The following is a 17,484-nucleotide window of genomic DNA, read 5'->3' on the forward strand; positions in this document are numbered from 1 at the left end:
CCTAATGCAGCCCTAGTCCTTTCCAGTGCTCAGGGGGACTGTCCTGGCATCGGACTGTCCTGGTAAATAGAACAATGGCTCCTGACACCCTGAGAATGCCTGTTCCCCCGGCAACCTCAGTGCCATTTCCTATGAAAGTGATGGTGTCAGCAAAGGTGATGGAGGTGGTCAGGCCTAGTGGTTGGAGCTGGACTCAGGTGGCCCGGGGGTGGGTGGAACGAGGCTGGAGTGAGACCAGGGCTGGAGTAGGACTAGGAACAGGGCTGGAGTAGGCTCAGCCTGTTGCCTATGTCAGGCAGGAGCGAGTTCCTGGCCCTGGAGTGATGTTGAGCAGACTGAGCTGCTGCTGTGAGACTGATATACCTGCTCTGGGAGTCATGGGGCCAGTTCCTGGCTTGTGGATTGGCTGGAGCCCAGCACAGGACGGACTCAGCACCTTACAGATGGCTCCAGGGTGCGCTTGGCTCTTGGCCCCGCTGGGTACTGACATGCCAGGTGCCCCAGGGCCTTATCACCAGCGCATTCCCAGGCTTGGCATGGCAGTACATTTCCTTCCCAGTCACCGTCCCCTGGCATTAAACAAGGGACTCCGCGCTGGGGATGTGCACCTGGCAGCACGCAGCCTCCTGAGAACAGACAGGCCAGGCTGCGGGGTGAGGGCTCCCAGAGAGAAATGGCAGGAGGGCAATGCTGGGAACTCCCAGGCCATCTTCAGCTAGAGCATGAGGGTGCCCCGGCGTCCTGGAGAGCACGAATCTAGCTTCAGCTCAGCCTTTGTCCCCCCGTTCTCTGCACTAGATGGGTCGGTCTCCTGGAGGAACCTAACTGTCGATCAGGAGTTCCTGGCTTATGCAATGTCAGTTTCCAGCTCTTTTAAAAAAAACGGTTACTTCCCTTACACAGGAGCTGGATCCAGCTGTACCATGGGCTGGCACTGCAGGCTTCCTTGTGCTGAGTGGAGGTGCGGGGCAGGGAGTAGGTCCCTGGCCCAGGCTTGTAATCCTGGGTCTCTTTCTGAACACCCCGGCTCAGGACTTCGGACGTTGGCTTCACGCCTCCCTCGTCCCCTCCCACCAGGCCACGCAATGACCGCGACATCTTCTCTCACCTCACCAGCAACCAGAGCCAGGGCTCCGCGCTGGACAAGTAAGAGCCTCGAGGGGCAAGGAGCGGGTGGGAGGGTGAATCCAGGGCCAGCTCTAGGTTTTTTGCCACCCCAAGCAAAAAAAATTTTGGCTGTCCCCACCCCAGCCCTGGGCTCTCACCCCACCACCGGCCAGTGCCCTCCCCCACTCAGGACCGGCTCTGGCTTTTTTGCCGCCCTAGGCAAAAAAGCTTCCGGCCGCCCCCCCCCCCCCCCAGCGCAGCAGGGGAGGGCGCAGGGGGGAGGGCGGCCGGAGCCCCGGGGGGAGGGTGGCGAGCCCCGGCCAGGGCTCCACTCTCTCTGGCGGCCAGAGCGCCGGGGGGATGGCGGAGTGCCCGGCTGGGGCTCCGCTCTCCCCGGCGGCCAGAGTGCCGGGGTGAGAGCGGCGAGCCCGGCCGTGGCCCTGCTCTCCCCGGCAGCCGGAGCCAGAGCGCCGTACCGCGCCGCCCCCCTCCAAGTGCCGCCCCAAGCACAAGCTTGGTGGGCTGGTGCCTGGAGCCGGCCCTGCCCCCACCCACACCCCCTGCTGCCCCAGCCCGTGTCTCTCTGTCTCCCTGTCACGGACTCACAGATCGTGCCCACCCTTGGCCCCGTGCGGTCCGTAGGGGGTGCCCCTTTTAGTGAGACAACCCTTCGCGGGGTCCACTCTCTCTTGGGGTCAGGCCCCACCACCTCCTGGAGCCGCACCTCTCTGAGCCTTAGCACGTCTGTCTCTCGCCGTGGGCCCCCTCAGGAAGTCCACTTGCTCTGGACCCCCCGGGCCTCCACCCTGAAGGGGTTGATGCAACCCTGTTCTCTAGACCGGAGTGACTCTCAGCCAGCATAAAACAGGAGGATTTATTGAGAGTTGAACACAGCACAGGAAAATCTCAGGGCCTCAGGCCTGGCCTCCCTCAGCCCAGCACACCCCAGTCTCTCTGCTTCCAGGTGGGCTCTGCCTGCTCCCCCTCTCCAGCCCAGAGCCTCCCCCTGCTGCTCCGCTGGGCCTCTGAGATCCCCGGCCCCAGGCCCCGCCTCGGTCCATTGTCTTCTCTCCAGGTAAACAGGGTCGTAAACCGGGCCTCCTCTCCTCGCTTCTGTCCTCTGGCTGGAACCGTCTGGTTAGGTCACCGGGTCCTCTCTCTGCAGCCCATTGTTCTCCCACTGGCCAGAACCGGCTGCAACTCCTGGGCTGGGTCTCCGGGTCGCCAGGTCACCGGTTGCTGGGGTCTCCATCCTCCAGGCCATTGGCTGGGGTCCCAAGTTCCCTCTCCGGTCCTCTGTAACAACAAACTCCCTCTCCCCTCACCTTGTTAAACCAGTAACACCCAGGGAAACTGAGTCCCACCCCCTCTGCATGGAAACCATTGAAACCCCACAGAAAACAAGAACACCCCCCCTACTTCATCACACTCCCCGCCCCCCCACCCACACCCCCTGCCACCCCAGTGCTGGGCTATCCACGTCCCCCTCCACCCCACCCCACCCCACCCGCATCCCCTGCCGCCCCAGCCCTGGGCTTCCCCCCCCACCAGTGCTGACTCCGCCTGCTCCCCCCTTGCCTCCAGCTGGTCCGGCGCTGGTCGGGTCAGGGTAAGCAGCGGGGCTCCCGGGCCGCGCCTCAGCCCAGGGTCCCTCCAGCCAGGGCTCCCGCCTCCAGGACCAGCCGGGACCTGGGAGAGGCAGAGATGGGGGACCGCCCCAGCAGGGAGCTGAGGAGCTGGGGCAGGGTAGCCCAGGAGGGAGCGGAGCCCCGGAGAGCGGGACGCGGGCCCTGCATGGCAACGCCCCGTCTTCTATGGCCCCAGTGCTAATTCTGGCCGCCCTGTGGCATCTGCAGGCAGGGCGGCCCCCAGCCCGAGTGTCTCCCGCTCGGAGCCTGCCCAGCCCAGCCACAAGGTGCAGGTGCTGCTCCCCCACGGCGCGAACCGCAGTGGCCCCAGGGCGTCCCCCGCACACAACGCGCTGTTGCTGCCAGGGCCGGCTCTAGGCTTTTGCCGCCCGAAGCAAAACAAAAAAAGGATCTGGAATGTTGCCCCTGAAAATGTGCTGCCCCAAGCACTTGCTTGGTTTGCTGGTGCCTCGAGCCAGTCCTGGGTGACTCTCCAGGGAGCCCAGCTCCAAGAGAAGTGAATGGCAGACGGTGACTCCCATGGCTGGCGCCGGGAATGGCCCCAGAGCAGGCGGTCCCAGCTGGGCCTTCGCCGCCCCCTCTACCATCCCCACTCTGCCCTGGGGCCTGGCAGTCCCAGCTGGGCTCTCACCGCCCCCCACCCCCAACCAAGGCAGGGTCTGCATGAGTCCCTGAGGCCTTAGCACCAATGGGGTGTGATCTGCCCCCGGGGGGCCTGTCTGGGGAGCAGGCTGCCCTGCAGCCTCTGTCTGTGGTTTGCTTTGCTCCGGAGCCCCGCTAGCAGGCCCTGGCAGCCTCATGGGGCAGGATCTGGCTTTGTCCTGGGTCACCCAGCCAGTGCCCCCTGCTGATGCCCTTGCTCTCTCTCTCCCACGGAAGGGGCCTCATTAACCCCGTGGGCGGTGCCAGCAGTGCTCGGACGGCCCCGCTGCAGTGCATCTCCGTGGCGGAGGGACACTCCAAGCCTCCGGGGCGGGCCGGCTGCTGAGCTCTGGGTGTGATCGCTGGGGAGTGAGCCTGTTACCCAGGGGAGGGGCTGAGCTGCCCCGAACTGCGGGGACAGGACAGGAGCCTCCTGCTCAGATGGCACCAGCATGCCTGAGAGCCCCAAATGCCACAATGGGCCGGTGCAGTTCTGGGTCCCCCCAGCAGAGGGCAGCAATTCTTCATGAATCATTAGGCTGAACAGCTGTGTGGTGAAATCCCTGAAGCGAGTTGTTAGGGCCTCTGCCCGGTTCCTAGTGGCTGGATATTCACCTCGCACCTGGCACTAATAGACCCTCCCCCCATCGGCAGGCCTGGCGGAGGTGCCAGGGGCAGGATGGGCCACAGGAACTGCGCTCCCCTGGGGCACTCGTGGGAGCAAGGGGAGGTGCGGGGGGAGGAAGCCATGGGGTCCTTTGCTGAGGACGGGAAGGGTCCCGCAGTGTCATGTGCTCCTGCCTCCTCCCGCAGACCGGAGCTGCAAAATGTGGAACCTGGTGACGGGCCAGGATATCGCCTCGCTAAAGGGCCACCCCAATAATGTGGTGTCCATCAAGTACTGCAGCCACTCAGGGTTGGTCTTCACTGTCTCCACCTCCTACATCAAGGTGTGGGACATTCAGGACTCGGCCAAGTGTGTCCGCACCCTCACGTAAGTACCTGACGCACCGAGGCTGCCCTGTGGGCCTGGCCAAGCTCGACGTGCTGCCCTGCCGGCGTCCTGCACCCAGGGCAGCATTGCAAAGGCCAAGTGGCCGGGCCGGTCTGCAGGGCTGAGTCTAGGAATGCTGCAACGCTGGTCGCTCTAGCCTGGCCTGGCTCGCGGAGGCTCTGTGGCTTGGTGCTCTGCTCTCAGGGAAGTTGCTCCTCTCGTCTGTTTCAGGGGGCACCGTGCACCCTATGATTGCTTTGATCAGGGATGGGTAATGACCCATCTGCAGCTGCCAGCACCGTTTCCGGACCCCAGCGAATCAGCCCCTCTCTGTGGTGCCCAGCCACAGACTGAGACGTCTCTTTGCCTGCAGTCCCTCCCCAGATCTAAAATCTGATTTGCGGGAGCATGCCTGGGCTGCCTGTCAACATCAACTCCAGGCCAGGGGTGGGGTTTCTGTCACTCCTCCCTGGGCGTGGAGCTGGCACGCCTGCTGGTATGGGTCTGGCTGGCTGCTCGGCAAGGCACCTCCCTTGGGGTCCCCCGAAAGCACCTCCCTTTCAGCCCCCCCGAAAGCTGCTGCCTGGGTCACCCTTGCTGTGTCGTTGCTCCTGGCTTGAGGGGACATGGGGCTGAGTGGGGGGTCTCATCCTGGCACCACTGGCACTGCATGTGGCCAGGAAGTGGAGTGCTTCACCCTCTAGATGGCTCGGGGCAGACGCTCTCCAGCCTTCTAATCAGTCCACAACGGGCTAGATCTTCCATTCCACACTGTGTAAATTGCCCCCTCTGTCCCCCGAGGGTCTCTGCCTTGAGGCTCACCCGTTTCTGTCTCTTTGGCTTAGCTCTTTGGGTCAGGTGATCTCCGGGGATCCTGTGCTGGGACCACGACCTGCACCATTGTCAGCGTGCAGGGCGAGCACCAGATCAACCAGATCACGCTCAACCCCGCCGGCACCATGCTCTACGCTGCCACCAGGAACTCCGGCCGCATCTGAGAGCTCAACAGGTCTGGGCGGGGCTAGCTCGGGCCCCCAGGCGAGGGCAGCTCTTGTGGGGAGGGAGACGGGTGCTGCGTAGGCAGAGGGAGCAGTCGTTCTGGGCTGAGCGGGGGCCCGCTCCCTCCCGGCTGGAAGCTGTGTTATTAAGGAAGGAGTGGATTTGGACTGGCATCAGGGGAAGCTGCACTGGCACAAACCCCAGCGTGAAGCAGCTTAGCCTGTTTGCTCCTGGGCTTTGCACTACATCAGCCCCAGCAGCTGCTGATCACGCCCAAGGGTGGCTGAAAGCAGGACCCAGTGCTCCTCTCCAAGCTGCAGTCCTTAGGGCAGGGGTGGGGAACCTTTTCTCTGTCACTGGCCATTGACCCACAGAAAAAATCAATCATGGGCCACTCACCCGCCAGGTGCCCGTGGAAGCTCGGGGCTTCCCCTGCAGCGGGTGGTGAGAGAGGGCGCCACAGGCCAGATGAAATTAACCAACGGGCTGGATCCAGCCTGCGGGCCGTAGCTCTCCCCGCCCCTGTCTTAGGGGCTCAGTGGACAAGCCGGTCACCCCCTGACACCGCATCTGAGCCCAGCTCCCTGCCCCTAGCCCAAGGCCACAGTCACGGCCCATGGTGCTGAGGGATGTGGTATCCCCGAGATTGCTCCGTGCTCTGCGCCCCAGAGCCCGAGGTCCCCACTTCTGCTTGGGATGGTGGAGAGGGGCCTGGGGCTGGGAGGGTCCCTGCTGGGAGCCTTGGAGACTGGGCCAGCGAAGGGCCTGCAGGAACGAGCGCCTCCTGCTGAGCGCACCCCAGACCCTGACGCCCTGGGCTCCTGCTTGTAGGTTGCAGCCTATCGGGAAGCTGACCGGCCACATCGGGCCTGTGATGTGATTGACTGTGAACCAGACTGCGAGCAACCATGACCTGGTCGTCACCGGCTCCAAGGATCACTACGTCAAGGTACCCTGGGACCCTCCCTCCCTCCCCACCCCCATGCATAACCGCTCTCCTGTAGGTGCCAGCTACAGGGGCTCACTGCCCACCAAAGGCCTGGCGAGGAGGGACACGCTGGGTGGGGTTGTCCAGAGCGCCCAGCGTCGGCCTAACTCTGCTCCCATGGGGGGTGGGAGGGAGCCGTTGTGTTGATCTCAGCGGGCGCAGAGGGAGGCCAGTGCTGAGCACATCTGCAAATGACACCAGGGTCTGAGAAATGCCAGGAGCACCCCAGCGCTCGTGGCCTGAAGGACCTGGTGGCTTTGCAGCTGGCCAGCCTTCCTGTCCCCACACCTGCCAGATGTCTCTGTAGGTTACGGGGAGCAGGGTCTGTGCATTGCCCCTAAGAGCGTCCTGGAACCCAGATCCAGGATATGCTGGAGGAGCTGTCATGTCTCAAAGTGCTGGGCAGCTCGGCAGCCATGGAGACCAAAATTCCAGGTGCCCAGCCCAGGCCTCCCCTCCACACACACCCCCCCCGCCTCCTGGTGCCTCACGTGTGGAAGGTGGAACCCACCTCCTCCTGCCCTCCGTGGCCTCTGCTGAACCTGCCACCAAGGAGGCTATTTTGTCTTTGCAATGTGGCCCCCTGCCACCCGGGCGCTGAGTTGCGCCCGCACATTGGCCACCAAACCATTGGAGGAGGCAGAGATTTCCAGTCCCAGCTGAGCCGGGCGAGGTTCGAACCCGCGACCTGTATCTCAGACCCGGTGCTGTGCCATCGTGTCCCCACATGGCCTCTGCCCAAGGATCCCAGCGTGGCGTAAGCAGGCAGAACCCTGCCGCTGCCAATCCATCCCTGTCTCATTTCACTGGGCCTCGGCTTAGCATCCCAGCGGTAGCTGTGTGGTCGGACGCTCTTGCCATCCCCCTGCCTTGCTGAAAGGGCTGGTTTTTTTTGTTTTGTTTTTTTGTTTGGAAGGAACAGTTGCTTTCTGTTTTTTAATAAAATGTACAAAGTAATAAAGTCTTACATGAGGCGATATAACAGAGCTGTTACAGAGATGACTCTGAGCTTCCCGATGGGCCTCACAACACAAGACGGAGGCAGCCATGTCTGACCAGCATTGAGTGGAAACAGATGAACATTGACACAACACACAGACCCACCTTACCCCTATCCACCTCCCACGATCCCTCCCCACAACCCTTCCACCCCACCCTCCCGCCGATTCCTTCTGAATAACCTGCCTAGCTAGTTCGTTCATGCCACGGTCATCCCAGCTTTCTCCGCCCCCTCCTTACGATGCGGGATCACACTAGCACTCAACACGTATATTACAGACTCTTAACTTAGTGACCTGTCAGATCTGCATGCATGTAAAAATGAAAAAGAAAAAAATTAAGGCTATGCATAAACAGAAACCAAAGCAATATTTTAAAAGCTAGGTAGCAAATAGCGTTTGTGAAACATAAGGCTTGAGGCTTATTGATTCTTCAGCTCTGAATGGTTTTAAATTGCTTTTCCTTCTTAAATACCAATGTACCATTTTCCCCCTTGAATATTGGTGTTTCCTTCCCCGCTTGGGTGCTTAACTCAGGGAGGTTATATTGGAGCGTCCTCCAGGGGGCGCTACAATGCGCTTGCTTGCTGAACGAACACCTTCGTCGACCTGGGTACCTGACAGGCTGAATCCAGATTGATGGAGATTCCTGACGGGAGGCGTCTGCCGGGTGGGGGATCCCCTGGTAGAGCCTGCAGGAGTACCGCCTTTAGGCGTGGCTGTCAAATCGAACACGGGCCCGTCATACATTCCTCTGGGCACGGCGTGCATCTTGGCCATCTTCCTCCTGGCTTTAATGCGCTTGTAGACATAGTCTGGGAAAGGACTGCAGGGAATGAAGCGCCCAGCTCCCTGTGTCACATGCAGGTTGCCATCCTCCAGCATGATCTTCCCCTGGCATATGACGACCAGCGGAGCCCCACGCAACTCCATTCCTTCAAAGATGTTGTAGTCAGCTGCCGACTGGTGGCTTTTAGCTGAGACAATCTTCACTGCATCAGGATCCCATATGACCAGGTCGCTGTCCGACCCCACCGCTATTCTCCCTTTCCGTGGATACATGTTGAAGATTTTGGCAGCATTGGTGCTCGTCACTGCCACAAACTGGTTTTCGTCCATCTTCCCTGTGGCCACTGCCTTGTCCCAGATGACGGACATCCGCTCCTCGATGCCATTGGTCCCTTCCGGGATTCCTGTGAAGTTGTCCTTCCCAATCGCCTTCTGTGCAGTGCTGAATGTGCAGTGAGCACTCCCCGAAAGCTGCAGGTCGCCACTGGCCAGTAAGGAGTTGATGTAGTCGGGGATTGTTGGGTCTGGACTCAAAGGTGGAGAGGTCACAAACGCAGCAGCCTTGGCCCAATTCTTGCTCCAATAGTGTGTCCCATCCGTGCCAAGACTGGCTGTGATAGGCTCACCAAACACCACATTCCTTTTTTTCCTGGCTTGCGAGATGATGTCAGCAGCACTCTTGCTCATCAGAGGGCAGTTGGTCTGGCTAGCATGGTGATGGCGCGGAAGACGGCTTCTGCCTCCAGCTCCTCTGGTCTACTCAGCACATGGCCCTCTGGGCCAGTTATTCCCATCTCCAGCATCCTGGTTTGTTCCTGTTCAATGATATCCCCATTTTCGGCATGAACTTGAGCTATTGCACCTAGGCCGCTAAATATCTCATACAGCTCTGTGTTTGACATCTGGTACAAATCCTTGTAGGCCATGTAAACCATGAAGGAGTTAACTCCTTTTTCTTTGATGAGCATCTGTACTTCCTGTTTGACACTGTCGTTCCAGTGGGTGATGTCCACATGCAGGGAATAGTCACAGCAGGTCTTCCCATCGGCCCACTCTCGCCACTTCTCATACGCTTCTGTCAGGCTGGTCTCTGGGTCAGGGATCACATGGTCAATGATCATGGTGGTTCCGCCAGCCAGGGCTGCTTTAGTTCCCTGGAAGAAGTCATCCACTGCGGTCATCCCCTTGTATGGCATCTGCAAGTGAGTGTGGACATCGATTCCTCCAGGGATCACCATCTTCCCATTGGCTTCTATGGTTTTAACTCCTCCAGGGACGATTAGATTGTCTCCAATTTGCTTTATGAGACCATCCTCCATGTAAATGTCAGCATAGAACGACTGGTCATCATTGACTATTCTGCCTCCTTTAATAAGAAGATGATCACTCTTGTCCGGCTGGTGGCCGAGGTTCTGCAGCCGCTCCTTGTCCGAGCTGCTCCAGATCTCCACCCCGGGGGTGGCGGTGGCGGTGGCGGGGGGCTCCCGCGGGGGCTCGGGTGCCACCGGCTGCGGTTGCCGGCTGCCCCGGGCTCCGCGCTGCCCCACGCTCAGGGCCCCGAAGTCCAGCTCTTTGTAGAATCGGCAGGTCGCGGGGGGAGCACTTGAGTGGCCGTTTGCGTCGCGGGCTTTGCGGTAGGCACTCCGCAGCTCCTTCACTTTAATCCGGCACTGCAGGGCGTCCCAGTCATGGCCCCTTTCCATCATGTCCTTTGATACGTTCCCGAAGGTATCGTAATTCCTACGGCTGGAGTGCAGCTGGGACTGGACAGCTTCCTCCCCCCAAACACTGATGAGGTCCAGCAACTTGCCATTGCTCCACGCTGGAGCTCGCTTGGCGCGTGGAGGCATGGTCACCTGGAAAGATTCGCTGATAGCACTCCACACCACGCCGGGCTGAGCAAACAGGAAGGGGATTTTTAAAATTCCCGGGGAATATAAAGGGTGGGTCACATGGTTGGTTACCTGAGGCCAGGGCAGTAGAGTTTGAACTGATGACCAGAGTGGCTAGAACAGGCATTGTGGGATACTGCCGAATAATTCTGGAGGCCATTCACAGTGCATTGGGCGGCCACACTGGTGCCGCAGCGCTGCAGCGGCAGCGCAATACTTGCTATTCCTCTCGGAGAGGTGGAGTACATGCAGCGCTGCAACCACGGAGATACAGTGCTGCAAATGCCTTGCCAGTGTGGACGGGGAGTGAGTTACAGTGCTGGGGGCGGCTTTACAGCGCTGTAACTCGCAAGTGTAGCCAAGGCATTGCTCAGAAGGCATTGCTGCTGACTCAGTTGAATGTAGCACTAGTGGTAAGGCAGGGTAAAACACTAAACATGGGCACTTGTGTAAAGTACGGATGTGCTGAATAATGTCAATTACAGTCAATCCAACTCCTTTGGAAGGTCTTGGCAGAATGGAGCAGAACAAGGTCCATAGAGACAGACAGTGAAAATGGTTATTTAGATTTATTCAGCTCCTTTACAAGCAGTAAGACCCATACTTTACCCAAAAGAGATTACACTCTAAGATAGAAAAGAACACAGAGAGAATTAGGACAATATTTCAGGGCAGTGATAGTGAGAATAAAATAAAACAGAGTGGCTGCTGTTCTCACGTCAAAGGCCTTATTTTAATGTATTGCTTGTATTAGAGTGGTGCTAGGAGACCTAGTCATGGATCAGGACTCCATTGTGCTAGGTGCTGTACAAACACAGAACAAGAAGACTGTCCCCATTTCTGAGCCCCAGAGAGAAGCAAAGGGAGAAGCATGTGAAGGAAAAGGAATGAGTTTTTTTAAAAACCAAACATCATTCCTGGAATCAAACTTTCCTAGCAACCTCCCTCCCCCTACTAGCCAGGCTTTCCCATTTCCCCAAATCTGCTAGCCTTACAAGGGCTTCATTTTTATTATGTATTTATATTATTTTTGTGGCAGCTGCTGTATGCAGAATGTCTCAAGGTGGTGTTGCTGCTCATTTATGCAGATAGACATCACGCCAGAGCTCCCCATAATCCTTCAGGGAGCTGCAGGAGAGAGAGGGGGAACCCATTAATTATAGTAATTGTTATGCTACATCAGCCCAGTAGCTGGATCATGGGTGCCAGAACAGGAGGCACCAGGGGCCATGGCCCATCCCACTTTTTACTGGCCATAAGGATGAGCAATGGGGGGAAGGGGCGGAGCCTTGGGGGGAAGGGATGGTGTGTGTGTGGGGGCATGGTTCAGGTGCCAGTTGGCCCCCCAATTTTAGGGACCTTCTGCTGCTCTTGAGCTGGACCACTGCTTTATCTTCATTCTAGCATTTCCTAACTTTTGAGTGTTTGACTTTGCAACCTTAATATTCTTTTAACATGGTGTTTTAAATATAATGTTTTATACTTTTAGCACATCCCTCTCTGTCTTCTTTCTAATGTAGACAGTCCTGTTCTTCTTAATCTCATGTCTGTGAACTATGTTTATTTCCATTTTATGTTTTTTTGAGATAGGGTTACCTGCAGTGAATTCAGTGCTCAAGATGAGAGCTTCCCATTCATTTAAACAGCGGCATACTATTTTCAGTATTCTCTATCCCATTCTTTATGGAGCCTAACAGTGTCTGCTTTTTTGACTGCTGCTTCACACTGAGCGGAATTCTCCATTGAATTATCCACAATGGTGCCCAGACAGTGTTAATGAGACCTAGATTATCCTTCTCCAACTGTTTCAGTTAACTTAGAAACCAACAAAGGTGTATGAGTACATCTCTACCCCGATATAACGCGACTCGATATAACACGAATTCGGATATAACGTGGTAAAGCAGTGCTCCGGGATGGGGGTGGGGCTGTGCACTCCGGTGGATCAAAGCAAGTTCGATATAACGCGGTTTCATCTATAACACGATAAGATTTTTTGGCTCCCGAGGACAGCGTTATATCAAGGTAGAGGTGTATTTCAAATTATTCTTCCTGTGACGGGTTTGATCACAGAAACCCCCTTGGGAACTGCCAACTGATGTGCCAAGACTACTTCTGCCCCTGCTTTCCTGCCTTGGCAGCTTCAGACTTCAGTGCCCTGCCTGGTTTGACCCTCTAGCCTGCCGCAAACCGAGACCCAGGTCTGAACCATGTCCCCTAAGAGCTGTAGGCTTAACTGAAAGCAGCTTAAGAAGTGTTCCTGTCTTTAACACTCAGATGCCCAACTCCCAATGGGGTCCAAACCCCAAATAAATCCATTTTACTCTGTATAAAGCTTATACAGGGTAAACTCATAAATTGTTCACCCTCTATAACACTGATAGAGAGATATGTTTGCCCCGCCCCCCCCCAGGTATTAATACATATTCTGTGTTAATTAATAAGTAAAAAGTGATTTTATTAAATACAAAAAGTAGTGGTTTCAAGTAATAGCAGACAGAACAAAGTGAATTACCAAGCAAAATAAAATAGAACACGGAAGTCTATGTCTAATACAGTAAGAAAACTGAAAACAGATAAAATCTCACCCTCAGAGGTGTAAAAGGAAGCTTTCTTTTACAGACTAGTCTCCTTCTAGTCTGGGTCCAGCAATCACTCACACCCCCTGTAGTTACTGTCCTTTGTTCCAGTTTCTCTCAGGTATCCTTGGGGGGGTGGAGAGGCTATCTCTTGAGCCAGCTGAAGACAAAATGGAGGGGTCTCCCATGGGCTTAAATAGACTTTCTCTTGTGGGTGGAGACCCCCTCCTCTCTCCTATGCAAAGTCCAGCTCCAAGGTGGAGTTTTGGAGTCACCTGGGCAAGTCACATGTCCATGCATGACTCAGTTTTTACAGGCAGCAGCTATTGTTTGCATGCTACCCTGAACATCCTCAGGTAGACTTCTTATGTGGATTGGAGCCTTCCAAGATCCATTGTCCGTTAAGTGCTTCTTGACTGGGCACTTAACTTGCAAATTCCTTTCGAAAGAAGCTGACCAAATGCCTTACTAAGGCTATTTAAAATCAAACAACTATATTAATAACTTTGAATACAATAATGACACATGCATACAAATACGATGAATAAATTCAGTAGATCATAACCTTTACAGAGATATGTTATATGGCATATATAGCATAAAACATATTCCAGTTATGTCATATACACATTCATAAGCACACCTCCATATAGTTTATGGGGTGTGCACTGTCACACTTCCCACTGTGCATTATCTTGCAATTGTCAACATAAGTTCCATCTGCAATTATGTTGCCTATCTTTGTCAGATTCCAAAGTCTTGACTGAATTAAATACATTTGTCATCTGCAAACTATACCAGCTCTCTGCTCACCACTTTTACAGATCTTTACTATATTTAAACATAATGCTACCGATGGCTGTTGTGGTAACCACTCCTAACCTCTTTTGCCATGATAAAAATTGACCATTTCCTCTCCTCTTTATTTTCTATCTTGTAGCCAGTTTCTGATCTGTGACAGTACTTTGCCTCTCATATCAAGAAACTGAAGTCCAGTTTCTCTTCAGAAAAGGTATGACAGGCAGTGGTTGGAGCTATTTTCCTTATGCTGTCCCTGCCAGTATTCCTCCTTCCTTATCTAGAAGATCCCCTCTAGGGGTCAAAGGGCAATTCTTACTACAGTCCATTCAATCCTATGCTTCTCTGCTGACATTTCCAGCAAGAGGGCAAAACAGGGCCAATTATTAGGGTAAGTTTTGTGATGCAGACACCTGTCCATTAAGAACTAAAATTTGAATCCTACCAACTATTCTCACCTAGGCTGTCAGCTGCTAACTAGTCATTACCAATGACTTGGTTCTGAGGCAGCAACCTGCAGTTAGATTTTACATAGTGAGTGAGATGTGAAAGGCTCCCTGTAAAACACTCCTATGATGGGACTGGCTGGGTCAGGGCCCTATTTATCACATCTCCTCACTACATACTGTGCAGCTCTCCTCCCATTTGCTATGCTGTGGACTCCTCATCTGCTAGTGCACTGAATCTTCCAGATCAATACTTACTGCACAAAGTCTGCAAAGCCGGTGAGGAGGGGCTTGCAGTGGTACTCAATGCTGTGCTTGGCACACAGGCACTTCACCGGGGGGCCACCTTCCAGTAATTGTGTCGAGGCATTGTGGGGAAAAGGCTGTGAAAAGAGAATGAGAAGAAATTTAATTACGATTTACACCCTTTCCCAGTGCCCCTGAGGGATCACCTCCCCCCCCACCCTCCCCCAGGAATCTGAACTGGTTCCCCATAGGGGTTTTGTTCCTACTCCAAGACCTGTATCTACAGGTGCCCCACAGAAATCCCATCTTTCCTCAGAAGTCCAAATAATTTGATTTCCCCAGAAGGATCCTATCCCTCCCACTGGGAAACACTCACTCAATAAGACTAGGTCAGAGTGAGAATGGCATCCTGGGATATGGATGGTTATTGCCTTGTCCAGCTCCTGCCTCAGCTGGGAACTACTGCTGTGTGCATAGAAGGAGTTCCATATGGATGTCCTATATCTGGCAGCTTCTTTCAGACAGTTTCTCGTCTTTACATTCAGCCTCCTGCAGTCTCCATGTTGCCCCCAGTCAATGCAACTTTCCTCCCCACCCCCACCCCCCCCAATGCCACCTATCTGGGTTTGTGTCAGGGGGCTTGTGACAATTAGGGTCCAGACACCCCAAGGGGAGAACAGGGGGCCTGAACCCCAAAGAATAAGCAATTGAAATCAACTGGTTCTATATAATTTCATTGTATATACAAATGTCAAGTAAGGTCTTTGAATGTTACAAGCTTCCATAAATGTGATGTTCATTATAAGAGGTCTACAGGTTATGGTTATGAGGTGTGTGTGAAACATACGTGTGTACACACACACACAGAGAAAACTGTAACTGTAGGGAAACTGTAGTATCAGTAGTGAAGCAAGCGGGCAGGGAGGGCACCTCCCAAGCCAGTTATTTACACAAAACAAACTTCAGGTACCATCCATTGTTCAGCCCAGGAACAGACAATAATGGACCCTTGGAGTTAAGAGAAAAAAATTCGATAACTGCGAATTTTCTCTCCCTCGCCCCACTCCACCACACCCTCACCCCCGAATAACCACATCATGGACCATGAAATTTAGTCTCCCCCTGTGAAATCTAGTCTTTTGTGTGCTTTTACCCTATACTATACAGATTTAATGAGGGAGACCAGCGTTTCTCAAATTGGGGGTCCTCACCCAAAAGGGAGTTGCAGAGGGGTCACAAGGTTATTTTAGGGGGGTCACGATATTGCCACCCATACTTCTGTGCTGCCTTCAGAGTTGGGTGACCAGAGAGTGGCGGCAGTTAGCGGGGCGCCCAGCTCTGAAGGCAGCTCCCCACCAGAAGCAGTGCAGAAGTAAGGGTAGCAATACCATACCAGGCCTCCCTTACTCCTGCGCTGCTGTCTTCAGAGCTTCATCCCACCTGAAAGCAGGCTGCTACCTTCTGCTGCAGGAGAAGCAGAGAGACTTTCTCCATTCCCCTCAGCAGTTTCTGGGGCCTCAACCCCTTCCTCCAGGAACCCAATATATTGGCATAATATATACCAGTATATTACCTGGCCAAAGGGTAGAGATTGTGGGGGATGGGTGAAACCAGATTCCCCGTGCCACTAGTTAAAATCCACGTGGCATAGGAAGGTCTGGAAAGTGATCTGATTGTAGGAGTAATGGACATGCTACTGGGGAATGACTTCTACCACAAGGCTAGGACTGTTAGTGTGGTGGCCCGTAGCAAAAAGGAATATTGTATTGGGTCCCCACAAAACTTGCTAGGTAAGATGTGGGTGTTCCTGTCTGGTTTCCCTCCAGGGCCTCTGTGCTGAGGACAGCTGCACTAACATGGGCTAGTGGGAGCTTACTTTCCCTCAGCTTGGGCATCTACAGCTACTCAGTGGAATTACAGAGGTAGCACTTTCTGGGCTCCTCTGTCTTGATAGAAGGTTTGGGATAGGAATTACCAGTAAGGGGATTTTTTGGGGAGGGGAATGTCTGGCCTCCCAAACCCCCTCCTTCTTGCTAGGGATAAAACGGGACCCTTCCTTCCCACCAGGTGTAACCCCCTCTTTTGGTGATTTGCTTTCAATAGATGCCTGTGTCTGTTCAAAGGTATCAGCTAGAGATGCCATCTCATCCACAGACTTTACATTTTTGTCCCATAGACACTGCTTTACATCTGCCTTATATGCCTAGGAAATGCTCTTGAGCAACAAGACCAAACATTCCCCACAGCTTGTAACACCTTTGCCCCTCACCCATTTTCCCATCAATTCTTTCATTTTGTTCACATATTCCCCATTATTCATGCCAATATCCCTCTTTCATGCCAGTATTCCCTCATTATTCATGCCAATATCCCTGATACTTGACAATATCCCTCTTAAGATTCCTAAATTTAACTCTATATGTTTCAGGGGTAATCTAAAACCTTTGCAAAACAGTATTTTTGAATTTATAACAGTCTAAAACATCCTCAATGGGCACTTCATTCAATACATTTAGAGCTTTATCAGTTAATTTCACAATCAAGGTAGGAACTCTCTTGGCGTAAGGGATTTCATGCACTGCACACAGCCTTTCAAAGGTAGTCAAATATTCAGAAATATCATCTGCTTCATTATATGAAGGACATAAATGGTCCCAATTGTGGATTTTTGGAGTGGTGGGATCGTTGGGGTTGGTGGGTTCTGGTTCTGCTTCTCTAGGAGGTCCAGTTGGTGTTTTCTATCTCTTTCTTTTTCCTCAGATTCTCTAGCTCTTAGTTCTGGGGCCCTTAGATGTGTTTGTTTCTGGTTCGGGTTCTCTCTTTATCTTTTATCTTGAGATCCTTTAGCTCAAAATATTCTCTGGGGCTCCCTTTCGTATTCTGCAACCTGCAGTCTAAACAGCTCCAGCTTCACAGTGGCTTCACTGCCTTCACTCATTTTCCTGCTTTTCTGTCCCTCCTTCCTTTCCTGAAATAAGCAAACAGAAAATAACAAACTGGTGCCTCCTCCTGACTGTCCTTAACCACCACACCTGTATTGTGTGTTATACCCTTAGTCCCTGTGCTTGGAGAACATAAATCCACCAGGAATATCTGGTGGGCATTGCTGAGTTGCAAGGTGAAGCAATACCCCCGGGGTGTCTCCTGTGAGTGAGTCACTGATTTGTAACTCCTCTGCTGGACAATGGCTGGTGATGTCTGTTTGACACCTGCCCGGGCATTGGTTACCTCCCTTGCTATTGTCTTTGATGGAGCTAATATCTGGCTCTTCCCAAACCCACAACATATTTTGGTGACAACCATACAACACAATTCTCAAAACTTCATATGCATTACTGATATACATATTTAGTTGGA

The 17,484-nt window shown here is 54.0% G+C and overlaps 2 protein-coding genes across 2 annotated transcripts in view; both read right to left on the minus strand.

The window, feature by feature from the left end:
• Positions 1–7,309: 7,309 nt before the first annotated feature.
• On the minus strand, positions 7,310–9,635 carry LOC101952925 (dihydropyrimidinase-related protein 3). The gene is given in 2 exon segments (XM_008174091.4): positions 7,310–8,879; positions 8,882–9,635. Coding segments are annotated over 2 exon segments (1,578 nt in total). The 5' UTR covers positions 9,486–9,635; the 3' UTR covers positions 7,310–7,905.
• Positions 9,636–14,332: 4,697 nt separating this feature from the next.
• The window catches only part of LOC101952648 (acyl-CoA (8-3)-desaturase), a 35,571-nt gene continuing 32,419 nt past the window's right edge, over positions 14,333–17,484 (minus strand). The window contains 1 exon segment of the mRNA XM_065591838.1: positions 14,333–17,095. Coding sequence (XP_065447910.1) covers positions 17,062–17,095 — 34 coding nt within the window. The 3' untranslated portion in view covers positions 14,333–17,061.

The sequence above is a fragment of the Chrysemys picta genome, chromosome 4 (genome assembly GCF_011386835.1).
Source record: "Chrysemys picta bellii isolate R12L10 chromosome 4, ASM1138683v2, whole genome shotgun sequence".
Lineage (NCBI taxonomy): Eukaryota > Metazoa > Chordata > Testudines > Emydidae > Chrysemys > Chrysemys picta.